Source organism: Ranitomeya imitator, chromosome 1, assembly GCF_032444005.1.
Source record: "Ranitomeya imitator isolate aRanImi1 chromosome 1, aRanImi1.pri, whole genome shotgun sequence".
NCBI classification, from domain to species: Eukaryota; Metazoa; Chordata; class Amphibia; order Anura; family Dendrobatidae; genus Ranitomeya; species Ranitomeya imitator.
In genome coordinates, this window is record NC_091282.1 from 800,413,028 (window position 1) to 800,436,633 (window position 23,606).

A 23,606-nucleotide genomic window follows, 5' to 3' on the forward strand; every position below is an offset into this window, starting at 1 on the left:
CCTTTGGGAATTTTAAATTACGGTAGTTACATTTTTTAAATGAAATAGATAAATGTCCAACATTGAACTTCTGATCTGTGTTCTGCTGTTAGAACTACTGTAATCAAGTAAGAGACTTCCAATCCACTGAATTCTTATCTTCTTTACATTTTATAGAAAAATATTTCGAATTGAGAGTCTTCAGTGGTTGATACCTTTTAATGGCTAAGGCTACGTTCACACTAGCGTTGTGCGCCGGCGACGCACAACGCACCGAAAAACGCGTGCAAACGCACGCAAAAACGCTGCGTTTTTCGACGCGTGCGTCGTTTTTTGACGAAAATCGGACGCAAGAAAAATGCAACTTGTTGCGTTTTCTTGGTCCGACGCTAGCGTCAAAAAAGACGCACGTGTCGGAAAACGCAATAAGCAAAAACGCATGCGTCCCCCATGTTAAACATAGGGGCGCATGACGCGTGCGTCGCCGCTGCGTCGCCCGACGCTAGCGCGACGCACACTAGCCGAACACTAGTGTGAACGTAGTCTAACTGAGAAGATGGTAACAAATTGCAAGATTTCGAGACTACACAGGTCTCTTCTGTAGTCTTGAAAGCTTGCAATTTGTTACCATCTTTTTAGTTGGCCATTAAAAGGTATCAACCACTGAGGACTCTCAATTCTAAATATTTTGGTGGCTAACACTGTACCAAGATATATTACATTTTATAGAATGTGCCAGCTTTTATTTTTTTAAGAATTTGGGTTGTTTGTGTGTATGACTTTCCCAACCCTGGGAATTATGGTCCTGCTGACATATATTACTGCACTCCATCTGTTTTTTACGGTCTGTCGGGCATCTAGAATTTGATAGGTTTTTACCTCTCCTGTTTCCCCCAGGGCTAAATAATGGGGGGTGATAGGAAGCATGGTCCGGTGTTATGTCAATAATGTTTAACTGTTGCAAAATGGAAAGCGCCAGGTAACGCCTTTCTGCTCCGTTCTACCATAGCATCTCCACCGTGGACCTGAAGGAGCTCCACATTTCACTCTACATCCATAGCATAAAATAGACGCTCCCGTGGATCTCAACCTGCAGCATTTGTCAAGTTGCCCTGAAAATATATTTTGCAACGTGTACATGGTATTTGATGAAATGTGTAAGGCAGATGAAAAGCAAACCGGTTGTTTAATTCATACAGATGGAACCACGGGCAGCATTAATCAGATGCAGCTGTGTGCGATCTGCTCTGCGGCCTTCCATGATAGACAGGTTTCTCCACGTGTGCGGGTATAGGGATTTCAATAGTCAAGTGGGCGGTCCTTTTCAGTGACTGACAGTCTTCCGTGTACGCAGAGAGAGCTGTCACTCATTGGTAGGACCAATCACTGGCTGCATAAACACGCCGGTGATGCCAATGAATAACATAAGTTACACTGATCTTCTTCAATAAATCTGTATATGAATCTGCTCTGCGTCTCCTACTCTATACCACAGGCCACACTGCATGTACAACCCAACAGGTTCCCTTTCACCAGGTCCTATTGCTCAAATACAGCATTAAAGGGCAGCCAATCTAAGGCCTTATCCACACGTCAGGATTTATGCATCAGTGTTTGTATGTCAAAGCCAGGAGTGGAACTTACAGAGAAAAACTACAAATGACACATTCTGTGTTTTGGAGACTCCTGGTTTCGGCACACAAATACTGATGAAAAACACTGAGGTGTGAATGAGGCCTAATACATGGAGCACCGGGCCACAAGCCTCCCTGGGCCACACTCTCTGCTCTGGTTTCAAGGGTGTTTTCCAATTTCGACCCCTTGCTAGTAAGTCCATATGACCTGATGGGTCGGTGAGTGAGGACAATAATGTGCCTGGTGACGGATTTAGGCAAGTATTGTTTTTTTAATAAAAAAAATAATCATTTGTGTCTTAAATAAACTTTAATAAGTTAACATTCCACCAAAAGAGACAAAATGTTAAAACTAGTAACATGTTCACAGGACACGGATCTCTTTTTCTTTACTTAAATACATGTATTTAAGCAAAAAATAAAAAAAATCATTTTTTCCAATAGAGGATGTAGAAGTCAAAAGAGAGAGCGAGCTCATTGACCAGTTCATGGAGACTGCAGAAAGACCTTGCCGAGTGAGCGCGCGCTCTGGCCTGTAGATCTTCTCTCTCTTCTCCTGATCCATCTTCTAAGCCATACTTTTTACGAACAGGTGATAATTGAAATTTCATGTGGCAACTTGGCTTAGAAGGTGAATAAGAAGAAGAAAGCTAAAAGCTACAAGCCAGAAAGCAAACTCACTAAGCGATTTACTGCCAACTTATTCTTCAGACTGGTTTCTACATCCTCTATGTAGCACTGTACATGGCAAAAAATCTTTACTTATGGTTTAAACATTTTTACATTTGGTTTCACTAAATACATTTTGTTCTGCCGTCCTGCATTTTGCTATGTGCTGTGATTCATAGAGGCTGTCCTAAATTGAATGAAATCATAAAAAGTCTTAAAAGCAAAAAATACAAGCATTAAAATGAAAAAGTACTTTGAACTTGTCCTCTATAATCATTTTTTTGTTTAAAAACATAAAGTCCATCTAATCACAGAAGTAATAATCTGAGTGCGGCCTTACAACTTGCCCTGAAATTCCACATTCCTAGAGTAACATTTGGTAGAAGACCTGCGGCTCACCAGCTGCTGAAAAACTACAACTCTCAGCATTCTGTATAGTTTTACAATAGCTGGGGAGGAAAAACCACTGGAATTGGACTAAAAAAAAAAAAAAAAAAAAAAACCACACAACAACAACCTTTTGGGTCTCTTACTAGAAACCACATAATAACTTACACTTTTAACATTACGAGAGGTATCCTGGGTCTATTGTAGTTATAAAATTATTCTCCCACTTTAAAGGGTTATCCCGTAAACATCGCATACTCACAACATGGCCGGGATCACACACAGCGAGATACGGCCGAGTCTCACAGGTTAAAACCAAGCTCTGGCACCGGCACTCCAGAGCAGAGTGTGCGGCCGCATAGCAATGCATGGAGCCGCACGCTCCGCTCCGGAGTGCCGATGCCAGAGCTTGGTTTTAACCTGCGAGACTCGGCCGTATCTCGCTGTAGTGTGACTCCGGCCTATAGGTGATAAAATGCGTGATCGCTGCAGCGCAGACTGCAGGGACCACCGCTCATCACAAGAACATGGGGATCAGTGTGAATGGAACTGAGCATGTGCGACTACCACTCCAATACACAGTGAATGGGGCAGTGGTCGCATATGCTCACTACTAAGGCCGGCGTCACACACAGCGTAAAACAATACGGTCCGTATATTACGGCCGTAATACGCTGAAAAGTCCCGAAAATAGTGGTCCGTAGCTCCTCCGTAGGCAGGGTGTGTCAGTGTTTTTTGCGCATGGCATCCTCCGTATGTAATCCGTACTGCGTGGTTTTCTCGCAAGCTTGCAAAACCAACATACCACTATAGAAGTGATCCATGTGTCCCAAAAAGAAAAAAAAAAAAAAAAAATTTATATATATATATATACCTGGGAATATATATATATATATATATATATATATATATATATATATATATATATATATATATATATATATATATATATATATATATATATATATATATATATATATATATATATATATATATATATATATATATATATGCTCCCAGGCTTTCTAGGAAAGTTCCCACGATCTATGAACAGCCAGCAGAGGGCGCCTCACCGCAAATGAAGCTAAATATAGATCATTGATCTATATTTAGCCTCATTCCACGGGGTTTTGCAGCAAGGAGCAGCCTGCATTAGCGGAACTCCTTGCTGCAAAATGTTTTAACCCCTTCAGAAGGATTTACATCGTTGGACGTTACAGATCTGCGGAGGGTAAGGATATTGTTGGTTTATTATGTTTTTTTACTTACAGAACGAGGGTCTTCAGTGACTGGATTGGGCGTAGAATAAAATACTCCAACAACCATTGTTTTTATTTCATTAAAATAATTTTAAATAATGTGTTTGTGTTTTTTTTTAACCCTTTACTACAATTGGATTAATAATGGATAGGTGTCATAATTGACGCCTCTCCATTATTAATTAGGCTTAATGTCACCTTACAATAGCAAGGTGGCATTAACCCTTCATTACCCCATATCCCACCGCTACACGGGAATGGGAAGAGAGTGGCCAAGTGCCAGAATAGGCGCATCTTCCAGATGTGCCTTTTCTGGGGTGGCTGGGGGCAGGTGTTTTTAGCCGGGGGGGGGGGGGGGGGGGGGCAATAACCATGGACCCTCTCCAGGCTATTAATATCTGCCCTCAGTCACTGGATTTACTACTCTGGCGGAGAAAATTGCGCGGGAGCCCACGCCAATTTTTTCCGCCATTTAACCCTTTATTTTAAGAGCTAGAACGGCCAAATTTTGCAGATACACACTACTGACATTAGTAGTGTGGAATCTGCAAAAAAATTGGAGAGAAGACATGGTTTACTGTATGTAAACCATGTCTTAAATCATGTCGGGTTTTAGGAAGGAGAAAGAAAAAGCCGGTAATTGAATTACCGGCTTTCAAGCTGTATAGCGCTGGAATAAATATTAATATATATACATATATGTGTCTCACTGATATATATATATATATACCTATTCTATGTGTACACATTTATTCTACCTATTGGACTGTAAGCTGTCAGTGTGATTTTACTGTACACCGCACTGAATTGCCGGCTTTTCTCTCTAACAGCGCTGCGTATTTCTCGCAAGTCACACTGCTTGTCCGTGTGTAATCCGTATTTTTCACGCTTCCATAGACTTTCATTGGCGTATTTCTTGCGCAGTACAGTGACAAACGCAGCATGCTGCGATTTTGTACGGCCGTAGAAAGCCGTATAATACTGATCAGTATACGGTAGATAGGAGCAGGGGCATAGAGAATAATTGTGCCGTATTTTTTGCGAGTTTTACGGACGTAGTTTCTGCGCTCTTACGTCCGTAAAACTCGCAAGTGTGAAGCCGGCCTAATTCATTCACACAGGAGACTTTTTCCCCATTTTTTTTGTGTTCAGTGGCTGGACCCCCCAGGGATCATATGTACATGTATTGGTGGATAGGTGATATGTTGCTTATGGAATGATCCCACTACATTCTCGAGATTGTAAAAACGTTTTTAATATCGGATGCACCAGTCTAGGAATAAAGGACTATAATAACTAAAAATTAAGAGTTGATTTTCACCTGTAATGTAAACCTGGCTATATATTAGTACGCAGTGAGCTGGAGAGGCAGCAAAAATATGGTTATTATATTTATGTTACATTTAGATATATTGCATTTTTTTCTGTTTACATGTTGGCAGCCATATTGTTAGCGTGGCAACAGGAAGTGCAGCCATATTGTTAAAGTGGCAACAGGAAGTGCAGCCATATTATTAAAGTGGTAACAGGAAGCGCAGCCATTTTTTTTTACATCACAATGAACTTCTCAGCAACTTTAGGTAAGTATGTGCGCATATTGATAACCGCTACGGCTGCACTTCCTGTTACAATATGGCCACCATCACAGAGAGGATGTTGGGGAGGCAATCTCTCTGAAAGTAAAAAGAAACAATTAACCTATGGCTGGTCCGTCACTTATTGCTTAGTAGTGTGTGAGTAATTTTACTTTAGAGATGGAAATTATTCTTAAAGAGACCGTTCACCTATAATATTCTGTTCTCTTTGGGCACAGCAAAAACAGAGTGATGTAAGAAATTGCACATTAGGATTAGGAGTCTGGCTTCCCCCTGCAGGTGATACCAGACTCCTAAGTCCAACAACAAGAATATAACTTTTTCTTCCTACCACACTAAAGGGCAGCATTTAACAGATCTGCCTTAAAGGAATATTCCAGGCATAAATATCACCTATTTACTTGAATATCCCTTTAAGTTGACCTTAAAAGACACTCCATGCTAACACAAACGTAAAAAAAAAAAAATCTTTGAGCCCATAAAGCGATAAATTGCCATTTGCATTAAAGGGGTTGTTTACCTTGGCAACAAGACTTTCTTTTACTTAAGATTCTGTTCTTAGTATCTATAATATAAACGCTGGGAGCGTCACTCTGTCCGAAGCCTTTATAGACTGCGCAAGCGCCAGCGCAGTCTGTACCCCAGAGTGACACAGCACAGGAGATCGCAGTATGCGTAAGCACTGAACGCACACCGCGATCTCCAACGGATAGGCAGGGACGCGCCAGGAGGGCGAGTATGAGCTATATTCACCTGTCCCGTTCCAGCGCTGCGTGCGGCTCCGTCTTTCGGGTCCTCTGCCTGTGACGTTCACAGTTCAGAGGGCGCGATGACGCGCTTAATGCGTGCCGCCCTCTGACTGAACAGTCACAGCCAGAGGACCCGGAAGAAGCGGCACGCAGCGCTGGAACGGGACAGGTGACTATAGCAAGTGTCGGGGGCCTGAGCTAGCGGCGATACCGGCACCTGACCCCCACAGCGCGCCAGTGTCCCCGCCTGCTCAGGCCCCCAGCACTCAGCGCCCAGCGACGATAGGTGAGTATGTTATTTTTTTTTATATATCGCAGCAGCATACGGGGCATATAATACTATGGAGCATCTTATGGGGGCCATCATCCATAATGGTGCAGCATACAGGGCATATACTATGGAGCATCTTATGGGGGCCATCAACCATAATGCAGCAGCATATGAGGCATATACTATGGAGCATCTTATGGGGGCCATCAACCTTTATGGAGCAGCATACGGGGCATATACTATGGAGCATCTTATGGGGGCCATCAACCTTTATGGAGCAGCGTATGGGGCATATGGATGGGAGCAGCAAATTACAGAACGGTGGCGCAGGATGGGAGCAGCACATGACAGGATGGGGGCGCAGGATGGGAGCAGCAAATGACAGGATGGGGGCGCAAGATGGTAGCAGCGCATGACAGGATGGAGACCATATACCAATATAAATGCTTGCCACCCGGACATAGAACGGGTTTAATAGCTAGTATAATAATATTGGCAATTGGCACTCACTAAAAATTTCGCACCATTTGCAGTCTCTGGCCCCGTGCTGAACTGCCTATTGCAGGTTGCTTACTGAGAATCAGTCAGTCGGCTCGTTATGATGGTCTGTTGAGGAGTTTGTACCCATTATCTGCCTTTTTCTGAGCTCTTCTCAGCTGATTTATGACCACTGACCACATCAAAGTTGAATATGCCACGAAACAAAGAGCCTGTAAACGTCAAACTGTGCAAAATTCTTAATGAAATCCAATTGTAAAAATTAATGTTGACCTCTAATACATGCATTTAAATAATAAAAAAAAATGAGGTTGTCCAATTTGAGCGTTCTTGTACATTCATATAAAAAAAATAAAAATCTCAGCACGCTCATTGAACAAGTAAAAGCTACAATCCGAAAAAAATAAGAATTACAATTCTGAAAGATATCACAAAATAAATGAGTTCAGGGAAAACGGTTTCACAATTTAGCAACTAAAATCTTAACAAATCGTTAAAGAAGCGAGAAAAAGGAAATTAACAAACCGAAAGATTCCTAAATTGTGAAAACGATTTACCCGACTCCGGACCATCTTTTTTTTTTTTACATAAAATACAAAATTCCATCATCGTAGGAAAATCCAATTTTTTTTGTACATGTAAAAGAAATCTTATTTACAGGTTTTCTTACAGCACCCACTTCCCCCTGAACAGTTTTCTTCCATCGGTTGATTTGGCAAGTTCGTTTTTTATTTTCCGGTTGTCGTTATTCAAAGAATCGACACTGCATGTAGGTTTCATCGGAGGCCACGTAACCAAACTTCTCATAGAAGGCCACATTCTTGGGCTTGCACTCCAGTGTAACTTTGTAACAGTTGAGTTTTTTACTTAGCAGAGTGAGCACAGACAACAGCCTGGGGAAAGAGGGAAATATATATATAAAAAAAAGTCTAAACACAGCACATGCAGCAAAAAGCAAAAAGGTTTAATTATTTTCTTCATAAATCAATAGTGAACGAGAAAAACTTTGCAATAAATCTTATTGGAGAAATTTGCTTCATTCATTCTCAAAATTGTTCTATTATGCAGAACAAGACAGACATGTCACAGTAACAGACTGGTCGTCTTAAAAGGTATAGTCCCATCATATTAAGCAATGACAGAGCACCTGAGTGGTTGGGGCCTTCAATCATCACTGACCTGCAGAGCGGCACCCCATTAAATGGAGAACAGCTGGTGTTCGGGGCGCTGCTCTGCAAGAATAAAGCAGTGAAGAGGTATTAGCATCAAAAGCAGCCCTGCTATTAATTATTGTCATAGGGGCACTAGCACCACTCCTTTCAGGTGAGAGCTGTTCTGGGGCAGGTGGCTCGGGAACAGCACTTTCTCCTAATAGCTGAGATCACACGCTCCCTCTTCCCAGCGCCGAGCAGGAGCCCAGGGGCTCCCTCTTCCCAGCGCCGAGCAGGAGCCCAGGGGCTCCCTATTACCAGTGCCGAGCAGGAGCTCCAGGGGCTCCTTCTTCCCAGCGCCGAGCAGGAACCAAGGCGCTCCCCTCTTCAAAGCGCCGAGCAGGAACCAAGGCGCTCCCTTCTTCAAAGCGCCGAGCAGGAGCCCAGGCGCTCCCTCTTCCCAGTGCCGAGCAGGAGCCCAGGCGCTCCCTCTTCCCAGCGCCGAGCAGGAGCCCAGGCGCTCCCTCTTCCCAGCGCCGAGCAGGAGCCCAGGCGCTCCCTCTTCCCAGCGCCGAGCAGGAGCCCAGGCGCTCCCTCTTCCCAGCGCCGAGCAGGAGCCCAGGCGCTCCCTCTTCCCAGCGCCGAGCAGGAGCCCAGGCGCTCCCTCTTCCCAGCGCCGAGCAGGAGCCCAGGCGCTCCCTCTTCCCAGCGCCGAGCAGGAGCCCAGGCGCTCCCTCTTCCCAGCGCCGAGCAGGAGCCCAGGCGCTCCCTCTTCCCAGCGCCGAGCAGGAGCCCAGGGGCTCCCTATTACCATTGCCGAGCAGGAGCTCCAAGGGCTCCTTCTTCCCAGCGCCGAGCAGGAGCCCAGACACTCCCTTTTCCCAGTGCCGAGCATGAGCCCAGGCGCTCCCTCTTCCCAGCGCTGAGCAGAAGCCCAGGCACTCCCTTTTCCCAGTGCCAAGCATGAGCCTAGGCGCTCCCTCTTCCCAGCGATGAGCACGAGCCCAGGCGCTTTCTCTTCCCAGCGCCGAGCAGGAGCCCAGACGCTCTCTCTTCCCCAGGCCCAGCAGGAGCTCTCTCTTCCCCGAGCTGAGCACAAGCCCACGCGCGCTCTCTTCCCAGCACCGTGATGTCTAGCTCTGTGACATTTTAATTTTTTCTAGTAATATTGACTATAACTGTAATATTGAGCCACTTACAGTTTTCCAAGCTGTTTCCCCCGGCACTGATCACTGACGACGACCTCTTCTATCCGACCTCGCTGCAGAGAGAAACACAGATTAACCACACGGCTCACCAGTCAGGTAACACTAATAATAATAAAAATGCACAACTAAAAAAGAGATATATATCCCTTCCCTCTTACCTTGGCGCAGCCGTGTATGAATTTATTTTCGATGATTAATGTGGCCGTGGCTACAATCTGCCCGAGATTCAGATCTTCCACTACGATCACATAGTAATTCTCCGTTTTCTTCATGTGTTCAAAGGTCTCTGTAAAGGTAAAGATCTTTAATAAGTAAAATAGAATTTAAAGGTCCAGTAACCAAATGATTTCCACTACTCAGACTTCGCTTGTGAAAAAAAAACAAAAAAAAACGGAAGCGCAATCCTACTCACTGATAAAATCCTCTGCAGTCACATCTCCCACTTTGGTGAGTTGACCAAGTACTTTGTAATACCCTGAAATTAAAAGAGAAAGCAAGTTTTAGTAAATTGACATAGACACAGGACTCTGATGCAGCGGCCACATCAGAATTCTGTGGCCAGCAGATTGTAGCCCCACGTTCTGCCTCCATCCCCATCTTCTCTTCCGACAAGTAAGACCATGGCAATGGGCTTACTTTTGGTAAGAGCGCATCATGAGATAGAACGATAAAGGCGAGCAGGGTCTACAATCAGATGAGGCTGCAGATCGTGGGTCTCCGGTCTGACAGCCGTGGGCTACTGACGAGGTCACTGGACCAGGGTCCTGCAAATACATTCATTCATCTCTAGAATGAGTTAACGGGAATAAAAATGTGAAAGTAATTAACGGGGACCTGTCGAAGATCTCTGGCACGTGAACCAGCACAGGGCAGAGCGCACGGCACCACTGCGACCAGTTGTTGTGTCTCCTATGTTGCAGGGAGCCTTCCATTTCTACATAAATGCGGAAACACTCAGATGCCAAGTTCTCTAACTTTCTAATGCACCATTTTTCACGGTATCTACTTTCTGGACAGTGGGGGGTTTCTGACGCTTGACCCCTTCCATTATTATCAGCTGATCAGAGGCCTAACTGTAAACTAAAAAGAAAAAGGATATTGCCCCTAGAAGTAAATGTGCTGCACACCACACGGCCCCCTGCACTCAGATCAGGGTTGGGGTCCCCCGTTGTGCAGCATCTATGTGGGATCTCTGCTATGATATAATAACAAGCTGCCAGGGGACACAGAATCCACGAGTACTGGAAGCACGGACCTCGGTTTATGTCCGCAGTGCACAGGGGTCTCAGGACGAGCCCTTCTCCAGGGAGCTCCGGCGAGATGGACGGACTAAACGACACCATATTCTGACTCCAGTCAATATCCTCCAGCAATTGGGGGTCAAACAAGGGGGTCTCATCTGGGATCATGGCTGCAGCTCCTGCAAGCAAAATGCAAAGAAAGAATCACATAAAAGTCCACATAAAACACACAAACGCTGGCGTGTATTCTGTGATAAGCTGTGCAAACACGGCCGCGAGGGATCAACTCCCATCAGTCGTGCACAGGATGAAACCGGAGGGATCTCAGCGACGCCTTTGCTCTAGATCTCTGCTAGCTCAGATTCAAATTTACCGAACATCCAAAAGGCTAAAAACACCAAACACCATACATCAGAGGAAGCCGAACTTATCGCCAATCTGCCCCGAGAAGTCAGGTGCGCAAGAATAACAAATGGTTATTTTAGAGGGGCAGTGCTCTGTAGATTTGCAAAAAAAAATTGTTTAAAGGGGTTGTACTCAGATTGAGGGTCCAGAGTTCCCTTGCACACCGCTGCATCACCCATGAGGCTGCTCAGAGCACCCTCAAACAGCCGCTGATTACTATCCTGCCAATGTGATTCTTCATGTCACAAGGACCAGGTCCGTTCCTGGGAATTACCCCGACTCTTCTGATTCACTGTTTGTTCTATGGGCGGCTACGTTCACAGGGGACCAATGTCCGGACGCCTGCTCAGCAGCATTTCTGGAGAACACGTCTTACAACTTCTACATTTCTGACTGAGAAAAAAAAAAGGTTCCAGAAACCATGAAATACCGGCTGATAATTATAATAAATGCAAATAAGCCGACACCCGGCACAGGATCGGTGACAAGAGTGTGATCCACTGTAACGAGCCAGGCACATGTGTGAGCAGCACCCACTACTGCACGCTCCTGTCCCGTCACCCGATGTAGCAACACGATCATGGTTATGGGACAACCGTCCCTTTAAGACGTGTATGTAAGATATGTACAGCGTCACACCCATGTGACACGCAGGAGCAGATCCTGGAAGGTGACCCGTCACTGTCTCTGCCTCACATGTATACGTCACTCCTTGTGCCACATGCACCACACCTGATCCAGGACCGACACATAGCCATCATGTATGCGCACAGATACTAAGAGGCCATGTACATCTCCCCGTAAATAGCCCAAATCAGGGGCAAAACCCCCATTAGTGCAACCTGAGTATTCGCACTGGGGTCCAAGACTTGAGGGGGGCACTTCTAACTTCAAAGCAGGTGGGATTATACAATATGATGAGATTTTCAGAGCAAAAATCCCATAAATTGTTCTTGCACAGGGGCCTCTCCTGTCTATGGGGCAAGGGTAGGAGCGGTGGGCACAAAGAGGCCCGGGACCCGGAGGGGTAGGCACAGAGAGGCCCGGGACCCGGAGGGGTGGGCACAGAGAGGCCCGGGACCCGGAGGGGTGGGCACAGAGAGGCCCGGGACCCGGAGGGGTGGGCACAGAGAGGCCCGGGACCCGGAGGGGTGGGCACAGAGAGGCCGGGGACCCGGAGGGGTGGGCACAGAGAGGCCCGGGACCCGGAGGGGTAGGCACAGAGAGGCCCGGGACCCGGAGGGGTGGGCACAGAGAGGCCCGGGACCCGGAGGGGTGGGCACAGAGAGGCCCGGGACCCGGAGGGGTGGGCACAGAGAGGCCGGGGACCCGGAGGGGTGGGCACAGAGAGGCCCGGGACCCGGGGGAAGGAGCACAGCAGTGGATTATTCCCCTTTCCATATTGAAACTACATGCACCGTCAGCAGAACATCTATTGGCGATGAATTCAGGATAAATAAGAATAGCTGTGGGCTGAACCTGTTGACAGCTACTGAAGATGAATGGTCAGTTTTGGCCCAAGGTATTGCAGGAGAATCTATCAACCAGTGTGTTCTTGATCATGTTGATCAGTAGCGATCATTATCACATGCTGATATAATTAGGCAAATGGAGTGAGGTCCCAGGACCTGCAGCCAGTCTGGATTACACATTAGAAAGACACAAACAAAAGTGCAGAAGCCCCCTCCACCTGGAAACCTATCTGCTTCAGATTAGCACAATGCTCTCCTTTGCATCCAAGCCCTTCTTATCGGTGGGGTCAGATAACTACAACCCCCAGGAGAGATGATGAATACATGGCATCTGATAACAGGAGCATAGAATCACACACACAATGGTACGACACAATATCCACGGCCCTAAAAGGCGCAGAGTCGTCATCACACAATACATTCCTGTTATTTACTCCACTTAATATTTCTACATTCTAATAACACTAGTGAAAAAATAAAGCATTGAAATTACATTTCTACTGGTGACACTTTTTTTTTTTAAGTGTAAAGTTTCACAATTATCTTTTGTTGACGCAGATTCCCTGTAATGGTGAGTCCGCCCAAAAAATTCCAGAGGCAGATCCGCAACGTGTGCACATACACTAAGGCGCACTGGCGGCATTAATGTCACCATGTTCCCTGGATGCTCCGGCTGTCACCTCTCTGCTCAAAGATCCTAATCTAAATATTTGGCTCTATACTATCAGGAGGGGTGCAAGTACCAACCGGTGTCGCACTGCACCCTCTCACACCTGGCACCAGGCGGCACATTTCACCGGCTCCAGGTCCCGCTCCGTCCCTTTAATGAAGGATTACACAATATTACATCAGAATTGTCGCTCTGCAGTGTTCGGAGACCACGATGTATCTGAACCTGCTTCACCAATCTGAATGCAATGACACAAGTGGTTCTTAAAGGGATGGTCACCGCTCCGGTGGTCCTGTGACGCTACCCCCCACCGTACAGACATACCCCTCTATAGCAGCTCTGGAGGACACTGTGTGAACAGAGGGGCTTATAGATAAAGGGACCCCCAGATCCTACACCTTACACGAAACAAGACACAATACAAACATGTATGGAGATCAATGGACAGGGGAGACCCCCTTTAACACCTCTCGGTCTGGCTGGATCCCCTTTACTTCCCCACCGGAGGGTCTGCGACCCCCGATCCTTGTGATTACATCATTACCAGTACAGTAAAGGCGGGTGGCTGGGACTTGTAGTTCCACAGCAGCTATTAGCCCACTATAACACAGTGAAAACCCTCTGCCCCCACCCAATATGGAGCAATGACAACTAGCACGACTACAGCAGCCACCCGGGGGTCTGTCAGCAGGACTACGGGAGCGAGGAGCGAACTCACCGGCAGTCGGCTCTCCGTCTGCTTCACTCTATCTTCTCAGGCCCAGAAGCCTCTGCGCTGTGGGGAAACCTCAGACATAGCGTGACGTCAGCAGCAGCGCGGCAGGCACAAAGCGAACAGCCAATCAGCGTTCAGGACACCGTGCCGGCTTCGCCGTGCCCACACTCTGACGTCATTCCATGCGCCACGCCGCCTATGCGTCGCCATGGTTACGGACTCCATGTGTTAGTCTGGGGAGGACCGGGCTGACGTTTCCATCCCCTCAGAGGTTCATTACAGGAACCAGATCGGAAACGTGGCAGACGGGGAACAGGGGAGGCGCGCATGCGGGGCAGGGAGACCGTGAGAGGGGAAGACTATGGGGCGCCATCCCCAGTAATTGTGCAGTCATAAATACAGATCCACGTAACCATTGTTGTGGCTTAACCCCTTCATGACGAGGCCAAGTTTTACAATTCTGCCCACTGTCACTCTATGAGGTAACTCTGGAACGCTTCTATAGATCCCACTGATTCTGACGTTGTTTTCTCGTGACATATTGTACTTCATTCACTTGTACTATCACTTGTGTTTATTTATGAAAACAACGGAAATATGGTGAAATTTTTGCAATTTTCAAACTGAATTTTTGTGTCCTTAAATCACAGAGATATGTCAGACAAAATAGTTAATAAATAACATCTCCCACATGTCTACTTTTCATCAGCACAATTTTGGAAACATTTTTTTTGGTTAGGAAGTTATAAGGGGTTAAAAGTTGACCAGCGATTTCTCACTTTTCCAACAAAATTTACAACTCCATTTTTTACGTGGGGAAAAGCCACTGTTTGGGTGCATGGCAGGGCTCAGGAGAGAGGGAACACAGTTTGACTTTTTGAACGCAAACTTGGCTGGAATCGATGATGGCGCTCTGATGTACCTAAACAGTGGAAACCCCCCAGTTCTAACTCCAACCATAACCCTAACTCCAACTCACTTTAGCCCAACTCTAACCCTGAGGGTCTGTGCACACGCTGCAGATTTTGCTGCGGATCCGCAGCTGTTTTCCATGCGTTGTACAGCACCATGTAAACCTATGGAAAACAAAATCCGCTGTGCACATGCTGTGGAAAAAAACGAGGGGAAACGCTGCGTTGTATTTTCTGCAGCATGTCAATTCTTTGTGCGGATTCCCCAGCGGTTTACACCTGCTCCATAATAGGAATCCGCAGGTGTAAAACCGCAGGTGGAATCCACACAAAAACAGCGGTAAATCCGCAGGTAAAACGCAATGCGGTTTACCTGCGGATTTACAAAAACAGGTGCGGACAAATCCGCAGATATCCCACCTACGTGTGCATATACCCTAACGGAAATAAATACATTTTTATTTTATTATTTTTCCCTAACTAAGGGGACGATAAAGGGGTTTGATTCACTATTTTTTTTATATAGAGTATCACAGTGATCAAAATGAACCAATAGGAAAAATTTGCTGTTGCCAGTCGAAATCTTGGTGGGCGCACTGCGTATGCGCCCGCCATTTTCTCCCGGAAGAAGACGCCAGCGGCCCGGGGGACTTCACGGGGGCATGCAGGGACACCAGACGTACCAGGGGAAGGGGGGTCGGGGGACCCCATTTCTCCTCTGATGTGCGATCACATCAATAGAGAGAAAAATTAAATGGAAAATCAGACTTTTCTTCATGTTCTCTGGGGTCTCAGCTACCTCTAGTAGCTGGCACTGTGGTTTAAGTACACTTCACTGCCACTGTTAAAGGCGTATCGGCAGTCGTTAAGGGGTTAAAATTGGAAACATTGTAAATCCAATATCAGGAAGATGATGAAGGGCAACAAATTTGTGCACTAGCCTCAATCAGACCCCGAAATACAGACATCAGATCGGAAAGACCTAAATGAAGACGCACACCTGTGCCAGAACCCCGCAATATACAGCCCCGCTCTCAGCCACACCCATATAACATATCTTTCTCCCCTGGCAGGAGGAGTTGTCATAGGGCCTCTGGCAGATAGGGACATTCAGACAAGACTGTAGGATGTAGACCCAAATCCGGGGCTGTCCGCTGTGGCCGGGACTGTTGGGACTAGACACGAGGGGATCGATTGGCGACTCTGGTCCAGTGTCCAGGTCAGTGCTGCCCAGTGGCTGGACGGTCACGGGAGGCCACAAATCTCTTACCTTCCAGTGTCCCCAATGCAGACGCCAAAACGCATGTTGGGGCCGGGCGCATCCTTGGGACCCTGCAGCATGCACAAAGGTATTGATCTGGAGGCTTTTTGGGTTAGAAGTATATAAATATATTTGTATTACCACTTATTACCGGACTTCTCAGCGATCATGCTGGCTTCCTCCTCCACACTGATGAGCATATGGACTTTATCACTATTCTTATACCTCACATCTTGCACACGCCACTTTTTTTTTGAGTATATCCTTTTTACTACAGTATATCTTGAGCAGCATCATATCAGGCACTATTTATTGGCACTTTTAACAATTTTCAACATGAATTGCTATCTTTCTTTTGCCGTTCTGGTTTAATACACTGCAGCTTTCTTGTCCCTTGTGTTGTGCCCCCCAAAAGTTCTGGTATTGTTCCCCACCTTATCATTTTTTACATTTCAAATAAAGTTGTTTTTTCCTTTGAATTATTGGATGTAATTTCGTTTTTTTTCTTTGTTTATGATTATCATTTTCCGATCTGTCCTCTGGAACTATCCATGTATGTGGAACGCCCACCAGGGCCGTGGGGTACTCGGTACCGGGTTCGGTACTTAAGGGGATGTGTCACAGCAACGACCACCCGGTCCGTGGCCCTGGGCACCCATGTAAAAAGGATTTGAATAAAGTTTGTGTTCGTGACACCACCTGTGGTGTTCGGTCAGTGGGGACTGACGCTGCTTAAAGGGGTCCTCTGGGATGATGTTATGGCAGCTAAGATGGTATAACTTCCCACAGGTAAAGCTGGGTCCTCAGGGCTCCCGGTGTGTAGCTGAAGATGGTGTGTAGTGTATAAAGAAATGGAGGACACAGGTTTGCAGTCTCTTTACCTGGTTTATTGAAGACTTCAGGCTGCCACAGTCCAGGATCCCAGATTACAGGTACAGGCAGGTTCCGGCTGGCTTGGAAGCGATTTCAGAGTCCCCTTTACCAGGTGGAGTTGAAAGCCTTCCTACTAGCGCTGTGGTGTAGTCCCTTGCTGCTTGTGGCTTCGGTCAAGGTCCTCACTGTTCTTGTTGTCCTCCTTAAAGGTGGGACACTAACCCGTATGACAGGGGGCTCAAGCCTTTTTACAGGGTCTCTATTACGACCCAGGCTCTATGTGCCACTGTGTCTCCAGGTGTTAGGGCGGACAGGTGATGTGTGGTCCAGCTGTCCTGCCGGTTTCTGCTGTGCCTCTTTGAGTTCGACACAACCTCGGTCTTCTGGCTATCGGTATCTGCGCTCTGCAAGGACGTAGCTCAGTCGCAGCTGTCCTCCCCAGTTTTTTTTTTTAACCATAAAATTTTTATTTTATTAAACGTTTTAGAACAAAACAGGGTCTTACAAGTATTTAGTTTCTGTATAGAATGCATGAACAGTAAACGATATAAACAATATAGACTATATAAGGCTATCAATGACCTTAATTCTACAAAGACGTAAATGACAAAGACAAGACAATAAGGGGTAGAGGGAAGGGAGGAAAGAGAGAGGGAAAAAAAAAAAAAAGAGGGAAAAACCTCAGTTAAATCGATTAATCAAATCCGAACTCAGTCGCACTACAGGTCGGATCCCACTGCATAATAATCCCACCGGGACCATATAGCCTGGAAGCGCACCACCGAGTCATTTAGTAAGGCTGTAAGGTGCTCCATCCTTCTGACATCCATGATCCGACCAAGGAGGATCTGAAGCGAAGGGGGACTCGGCTGTCTCCAAAGACGCACAATCAGGCATCTGGCCGCCGTAAGGATATGTTGCAATAATCTATTGGAAAGTTTGCCCATACCCGGCGCCCCGTGACCCAGGAGAAGCACTAGCGGGTTTAGTTCTATGTCTGCATGCAATACCTTATCGATGAGGGACTTAACCTGACCCCAAAGGGGCACAATTTTTGGGCATGACCAAAATATGTGGACAAGAGACCCAGTGCTTCCCCCACATCTCCAACAGGAGGGAGGGATAGAGGGATTCAGTCCATGCAGAAACTCTGGAGTGTGATACCAGTGCATTAGTATCTTATAGATATTTTCTCTGTAGAGAGTACACACTGCTCCCCAGTTTTTTACTCTCCTTTGCTTCACTCTCCTCCACGCTCACTACAATGCATTCTTCCTTCTGTATTATGTCTATCCAGGAGCCGCAGCACCCTCGTGGCTGCATAGCCCTTCACTTTCCTCTCTGCCTCAGACTGCTCCAGTCTGCTGTCTGGCACGCTCTGTCAGGAGCTCACTAACTTTCCCTCCAGACCAGAATATATATAGGGAAGCCACACATAAGCTGGATCAGAGCTCCCCTTCTGGCCTGGAGTATGAACATGTTGTATGTTTGTGTTTACCTGATAAAGAAGATCTTCCCTCACTTCCAAGCATGACATCACTCTCCCCATGAGGAAAGCAATGCCACTTTGACAACCGGGACCCTGGGGTGTCACACTCCCCCCCATTAAATCCAGTACTCCCGGACTGGGAAAAGAAGAACAATAATAACAGGGTAAGTAACAGCCATACAACATTTTTTTAAATGCTTATAAACAGGTTAAACTATGGTTTCCCTTTATGGGAGGTAACTAATACTTTAAACATTGCAGGAACATGTATATATAGTATAAATAACTTTCAAAAATATAAAACTTTCCTATAACATACTATGAAATGGTGACTACCCTTTATGGGTATACTATCTTTAGGACTCTCTTCCATCAAAGTGCAAAAACATCAGCTTTACTTTAAATTTACAAACTCTCACTATAATTCTCAACACTATCTGCATATTTTAACTATCTGACATCCATTATACTAGCTCATTTCTTCTAACAACATTAATCACTTTCTTAAAGTGCAACTAATTTTATCATTCTCTATACGGAGGTAGTGCATTTAATTGTGCAATCAATATTCAAGTCATTTAATAACTTTTAAACAGCAGCAATGATGCGGGGGACTCGTCATAAACCCCGAACGTAAGCTTTGGGCGGGCTACAAGGCGTAACATCCTGACCTGGTCTTCAGCCTCGCCAGATGGCTTTTATTCAGGTCACTGTAAAACAAATCAACTCTCAAGGAAAACATCAGAAACAGTTTCTTTAAAGGGTTCCACATAAACCAGTAGAAAGCACCTAAAGAGGTGCCAACTATGTACAATGGAGAGTTTGTGGACCATTCACCGTCCACGGCCTCAGTGTCTGTAAATAAATAAACTTTCTTGCAAAGGAAACCTGGTCAGGTTAGGCTACTTTCACACTAGCGTCGGCCCGTAGCAGTGCATCGTACCGACGCATCCTGTCTCAACGCTGCACAATGGTGGCAGCGGATGCATTATTACAACGCATCCGCTGCCCCATTGTGAGTTGCGGGGAGGAGGGGGCGGAGTTCCGGCCGCGCATGCGCGGTCGGAAATGGCAGACACGACGCACCAAAAAACGTTACAAGCAACGTTTTTTTTTGTGCCGATGGTCCGACACAACACGACGCAACCGTCGCAGGACGGTTGCGACGTGTGGCAATGCGTCGCTAATACAAGCCTATGGAGAAAAACGCATCCTGCAGACAACTTTGCAGGATGCGTTTTTTCTGCAAAACGACGCATTGCGACGGAGGCTAAACGACGCTATTGTGAAAGTAGCCTTAATCAAACTTTTGAACTCTTTAACTATTCACAGTTAGGTTTTCTTTCAGTACCAATTTACTGCTTCTATGGGCACACTTGAACATTACAGTCTCCTTGCCGGGAGGTCAGACGTATACCAGGTACGACATACAGCTGATCAGTACCAACGATGGGAGTCTGGGTGCTCTTTGAATGCAGTTCTGCTGTAGTTTGAGTAGCCTTGAAACACATGGTGGCCATTTCCGTGGCAGGTACTGGTGCAGGGACTACCTTGCCAGGTAATGGGGCTGATGGTCTAGATGTTACTATTGGCTGTATCAGTCACTTGCGGGTGACCTGGGTACTGCTCCCTTTGGGGCACATTTGTGTACATGCAGCACGTACCACCCTTTTTCTCCCCAGTGCTTGGTGTAAGTTACACAATCTCCTGGGTAGAGGTCCCTGTCCGGGTGTCCCTCTAATAGGTGTGGTTCTACATCACGCCTGTGACATACTTCCAGCTGCACTCCCGGTTCTTTAATGAATCCCCAGCAGGATTTTATACAGCATGCCACTACAGTTCCCTGTCACCATAGGCCCCGTTCCTCCTGTTTTGCCTTTCGGGTCTGAGCCTTTGCTCTCAAATTTCTTTCTTCTATGGCCCTGCGTCGGAGGTCCTGCTATCTTTCTTCCTGCTCCTGTGTGAGCGCCTGCTGCCGGCATTATTCCTTCTGGCTGATAACCTCCAGACATTCTCCCTCAGCCTGGGACTCCCTGGGGAACCCCATCAGGTTGGTGCCGGAGTGCTCCCACTGAAAGGTTACCCATTCTCCGTGTGCTTCCTGGGCCCCCTTTGTTGGCTGTAGCGTGGCTGCGGAGGTATGTACGATCTCCCAGGGCCGCTCCCAATCAATCTGCACACCCGGCTGGGTGGTAGGGGTGTCGAAAGTGTCCTTGGCTACCGGGGCAGGGTCGGTCTTCTTACCTGCTGCTGCGGTGTCTCCGGTGCTGGACTCCTCTGTCGCAGGCTGGGATCCCAGAAGCTGACTCAGTCGTTGCTCCCACACTTTTGCAGCTGTGCGGAACCAGGACTGCAGGAGCTGACAGCACAGCTCTTCCACTTCTGCTCCAAGAACCTCCAGGTTCATCGCTGACAGCAGGTCTTCTTCTTTCTCCCATTGGCTGGGGCAGCTTCCTGCTTCCTCCGGGTGACCTCCGCTCGCCATCTTGCCGACCAGGTTCTGAGCAGCTTCTTTCTGCTGCTCCTTCCACGCCTCCTCTCGTGGGCGGTTTCTTCTCTACTCATCCTCGCCATCCCAGATCAAGAGGTGGACTTCTCCTACTAACGGACAGATCTCTCGGTCATAGTAATATCGATGAGGGGCAGCCATAACTTTTGCGCCGTTCTTCCAAGCTCTGCCCATGACAACACGCCCCACTCCTCCTGCATGCCACATGATGCTGTAATGGCGGCGGTTTTGGCGGCAATTCACAGTTCACAGTCACTTAGGCACACAAGACCCACTTCAATGGGTCGGTCCATCCTGTTCGTGACACCAAAAATGTAACGCCTGCCAGGGCCGTGAGGTGCTCGGTACCAGAACTGGTACATAAGGGGATGTGCCACGGTGGCGGCGACCCGGTCCGTGGCCCTGGGCGCCCATGTAAAAGGGATTTGAATAAAGTTTGTGTTTGTGATGCCACCTGTGGTGTTCGGTCAGTGGGGACCGACACTGCTTAAAGGGGTCCTCTGGGGTGATGTTATGGCAGATAAGATGGTATAACTTCCCACAGGTGAAGTTGAGCTCCCGGTGTGTAGCTGGAGATGGTGGGTGGTGTATAAAGAAATGGAGGACACAGGTTTGCAGTCTCCTTACCTGGTTTACTGAAGACTTCAGGCTGCCATAGTCCAGGGTCCCGGATTACAGGTACAGGCAGGGTCCGGCCAGCTTGGAAACGAGTTCAGAGTCCCCTTTGCGAGGTGGATTTGAAAGCCTTCCTACTAGCGCTGTGGTGAAGTCCCTTCTTTACGCTCCTTTGCTTCTCCTCCACGCTCACTATAATGCGTTCTTCCTTCTGTATTATCTCTATCCAGTAGCTGCAGAACCCTCGTGGCTGCACGGCCCCTCACTTTCCTCTCTGCCTCCGACTGCTCCAGTCTGCTGTCTGGCACTCTCTGTCAGGAACTCACTAACTTTCCCTCCAGACCAGAATATATATATAGGGGAGCCACCCGTAAGCTGGATCATAGCTCCCCCTTCTGACCTGGAGGGTGAAGATGTTGTATGTTTGTGTTTACCTGATAAAGAAGATCTTCCCTCACTTCCAAGCGTGACATCACTCTCCCAGTGAGGAAAACAGTGCCACTGTGACAACCAGGACCCTAGGGTGTCACATATGCACATACGGTGGCAGGGCCGCCATCAGGGCATTACAGCCGTGACTGGCGTATGGGGCCCGGTGAGCAGAGGGGGCCCGCATCGGGCCCCATCTCATCTCATCCCGCGCCCGCAAGTCAATAGTTAACAGCCGCCAGCCAGTCTGAGGCTGGCAGCTGAATAGGGCCGCAGTGCGCACTCGCCGGCGTCTGACGTCATTGTCAGCCGCCGGGCCCGGCGAGTGCGTCTGTGTGGAGCCTGGAGGGATCTTCGCCCAACGCAGGAGCACGGCCAGGTAAGAACTCGTGTTTTTTTTTTTTTCTTTGAGAGCGGCGATCTAGGGGGGCCCGGGGGGCAGGATGCTGGACACACAGTGAGGCAGAATGCTGGACACACACTGGGGAAGTATGCTGGTGGACACACACTGGGGCAGAATGCTGGGCACACAGTGGGGCAGAATGCTGGACACACAGTGGGGCAGAATGCTGGGCACACAGTGGGGCAGAATGCTGGACAAACAGTGGGGCAGAATGCTGGGCACACAGTGGGGCAGAATGCTGGGCACACAGAGGGGCAGAATGCTGGACACAGTGGGGCAGAATGCTGGACACAGTGGGGCAGAATGCTGGACACACAGTGGGGCAGAATGCTGGACACACAGTGGGGCAGAATGCTGGGCACACAGTGGGGCAGAATGCTGGGCACACAGTGGGGCAGAATGCTGGACACACAGTGGGGCAGAATGCTGGACACACAGAGGGGCAGAATGCTGGGCACACAGTGGGGCAGAATGCTGGACACACAGTGGGGCAGAATGCTGGACACACAGTGGGGCAGAATGCTGGACACACAGTGGGGCAGAATGCTGGACACACAGTGGGGCAGAATGCTGGACACACAGTGGGGCAGAATGCTGGACACACAGTGGGGCAGAATGCTGGACACACAGTGGGGCAGAATGCTGGACACAGTGGGGCAGAATGCTGGGCACACAGTGGGGCAGAATGCTGGGCACACAGTGGGGCAGAATGCTGGGCACACAGAGGGGCAGAATGCTGGGCACAGTGGGGCAGAATGCTGGACACACAGTGGGGCAGAATGCTGGGCACACAGTGGGACAGAATGCTGGGCACACAGTGGGGCAGAATGCTGGGCACACAGTGGGGCAGAATGCTGGGCACACAGTGGGGCAGAATGCTGCGCACACAGTGGGGCAGAATGCTGGATACACAGTGGGGCAGAATGCTGGACACACAGAGGGGCAGAATGCTGGACACACAGAGGGGCAGAATGCTGGACACACAGTGAGGCAGAATGCTGGACACACAGTGAGGCAGAATGCTGGACACACAGTGGGGAAGAATGCTGGACACACAGAGGGGCAGAATGCTGGACACACAGAGGGGCAGAATGCTGGACACAGTGACAGGGGCAGTATGCTGGACACAGAAGCAGACTGTGAGACCCGGGGGCAGAATGCTGGACATTGGGGCAGAATGCTGGACACAGTGGGGCAGAATGCTGGACACAGT

The 23,606-nt window shown here is 47.8% G+C and overlaps 1 protein-coding gene across 4 annotated transcripts; it reads right to left on the minus strand.

Annotated features, from left to right (window-relative positions):
• Window positions 1-5,158: 5,158 nt before the first annotated feature.
• Window positions 5,159-13,965, minus strand: GNPNAT1 (glucosamine-phosphate N-acetyltransferase 1). Of its 4 annotated transcripts, none has more exons than XM_069738500.1 (6): window positions 13,907-13,965; window positions 10,656-10,820; window positions 9,813-9,875; window positions 9,559-9,686; window positions 9,392-9,453; window positions 5,159-7,934 (listed from the first exon to the last, which is right to left on the minus strand). In XM_069738500.1, exons 2-6 carry the CDS (start codon window positions 10,807-10,809, stop codon window positions 7,787-7,789), a joined length of 555 nt encoding a protein of 184 aa, XP_069594601.1. In that variant the 5' UTR covers window positions 10,810-10,820; window positions 13,907-13,965; the 3' UTR covers window positions 5,159-7,786. The 4 variants fall into 4 exon arrangements, with proteins under 4 accessions (XP_069594601.1, XP_069594611.1, XP_069594584.1 ...); XM_069738510.1 differs by lacking the exon at window positions 13,907-13,965 and adding an exon at window positions 11,321-11,421; XM_069738483.1 differs by lacking the exon at window positions 13,907-13,965 and adding an exon at window positions 11,179-11,314.
• Window positions 13,966-23,606: the final 9,641 nt, after the last annotated feature.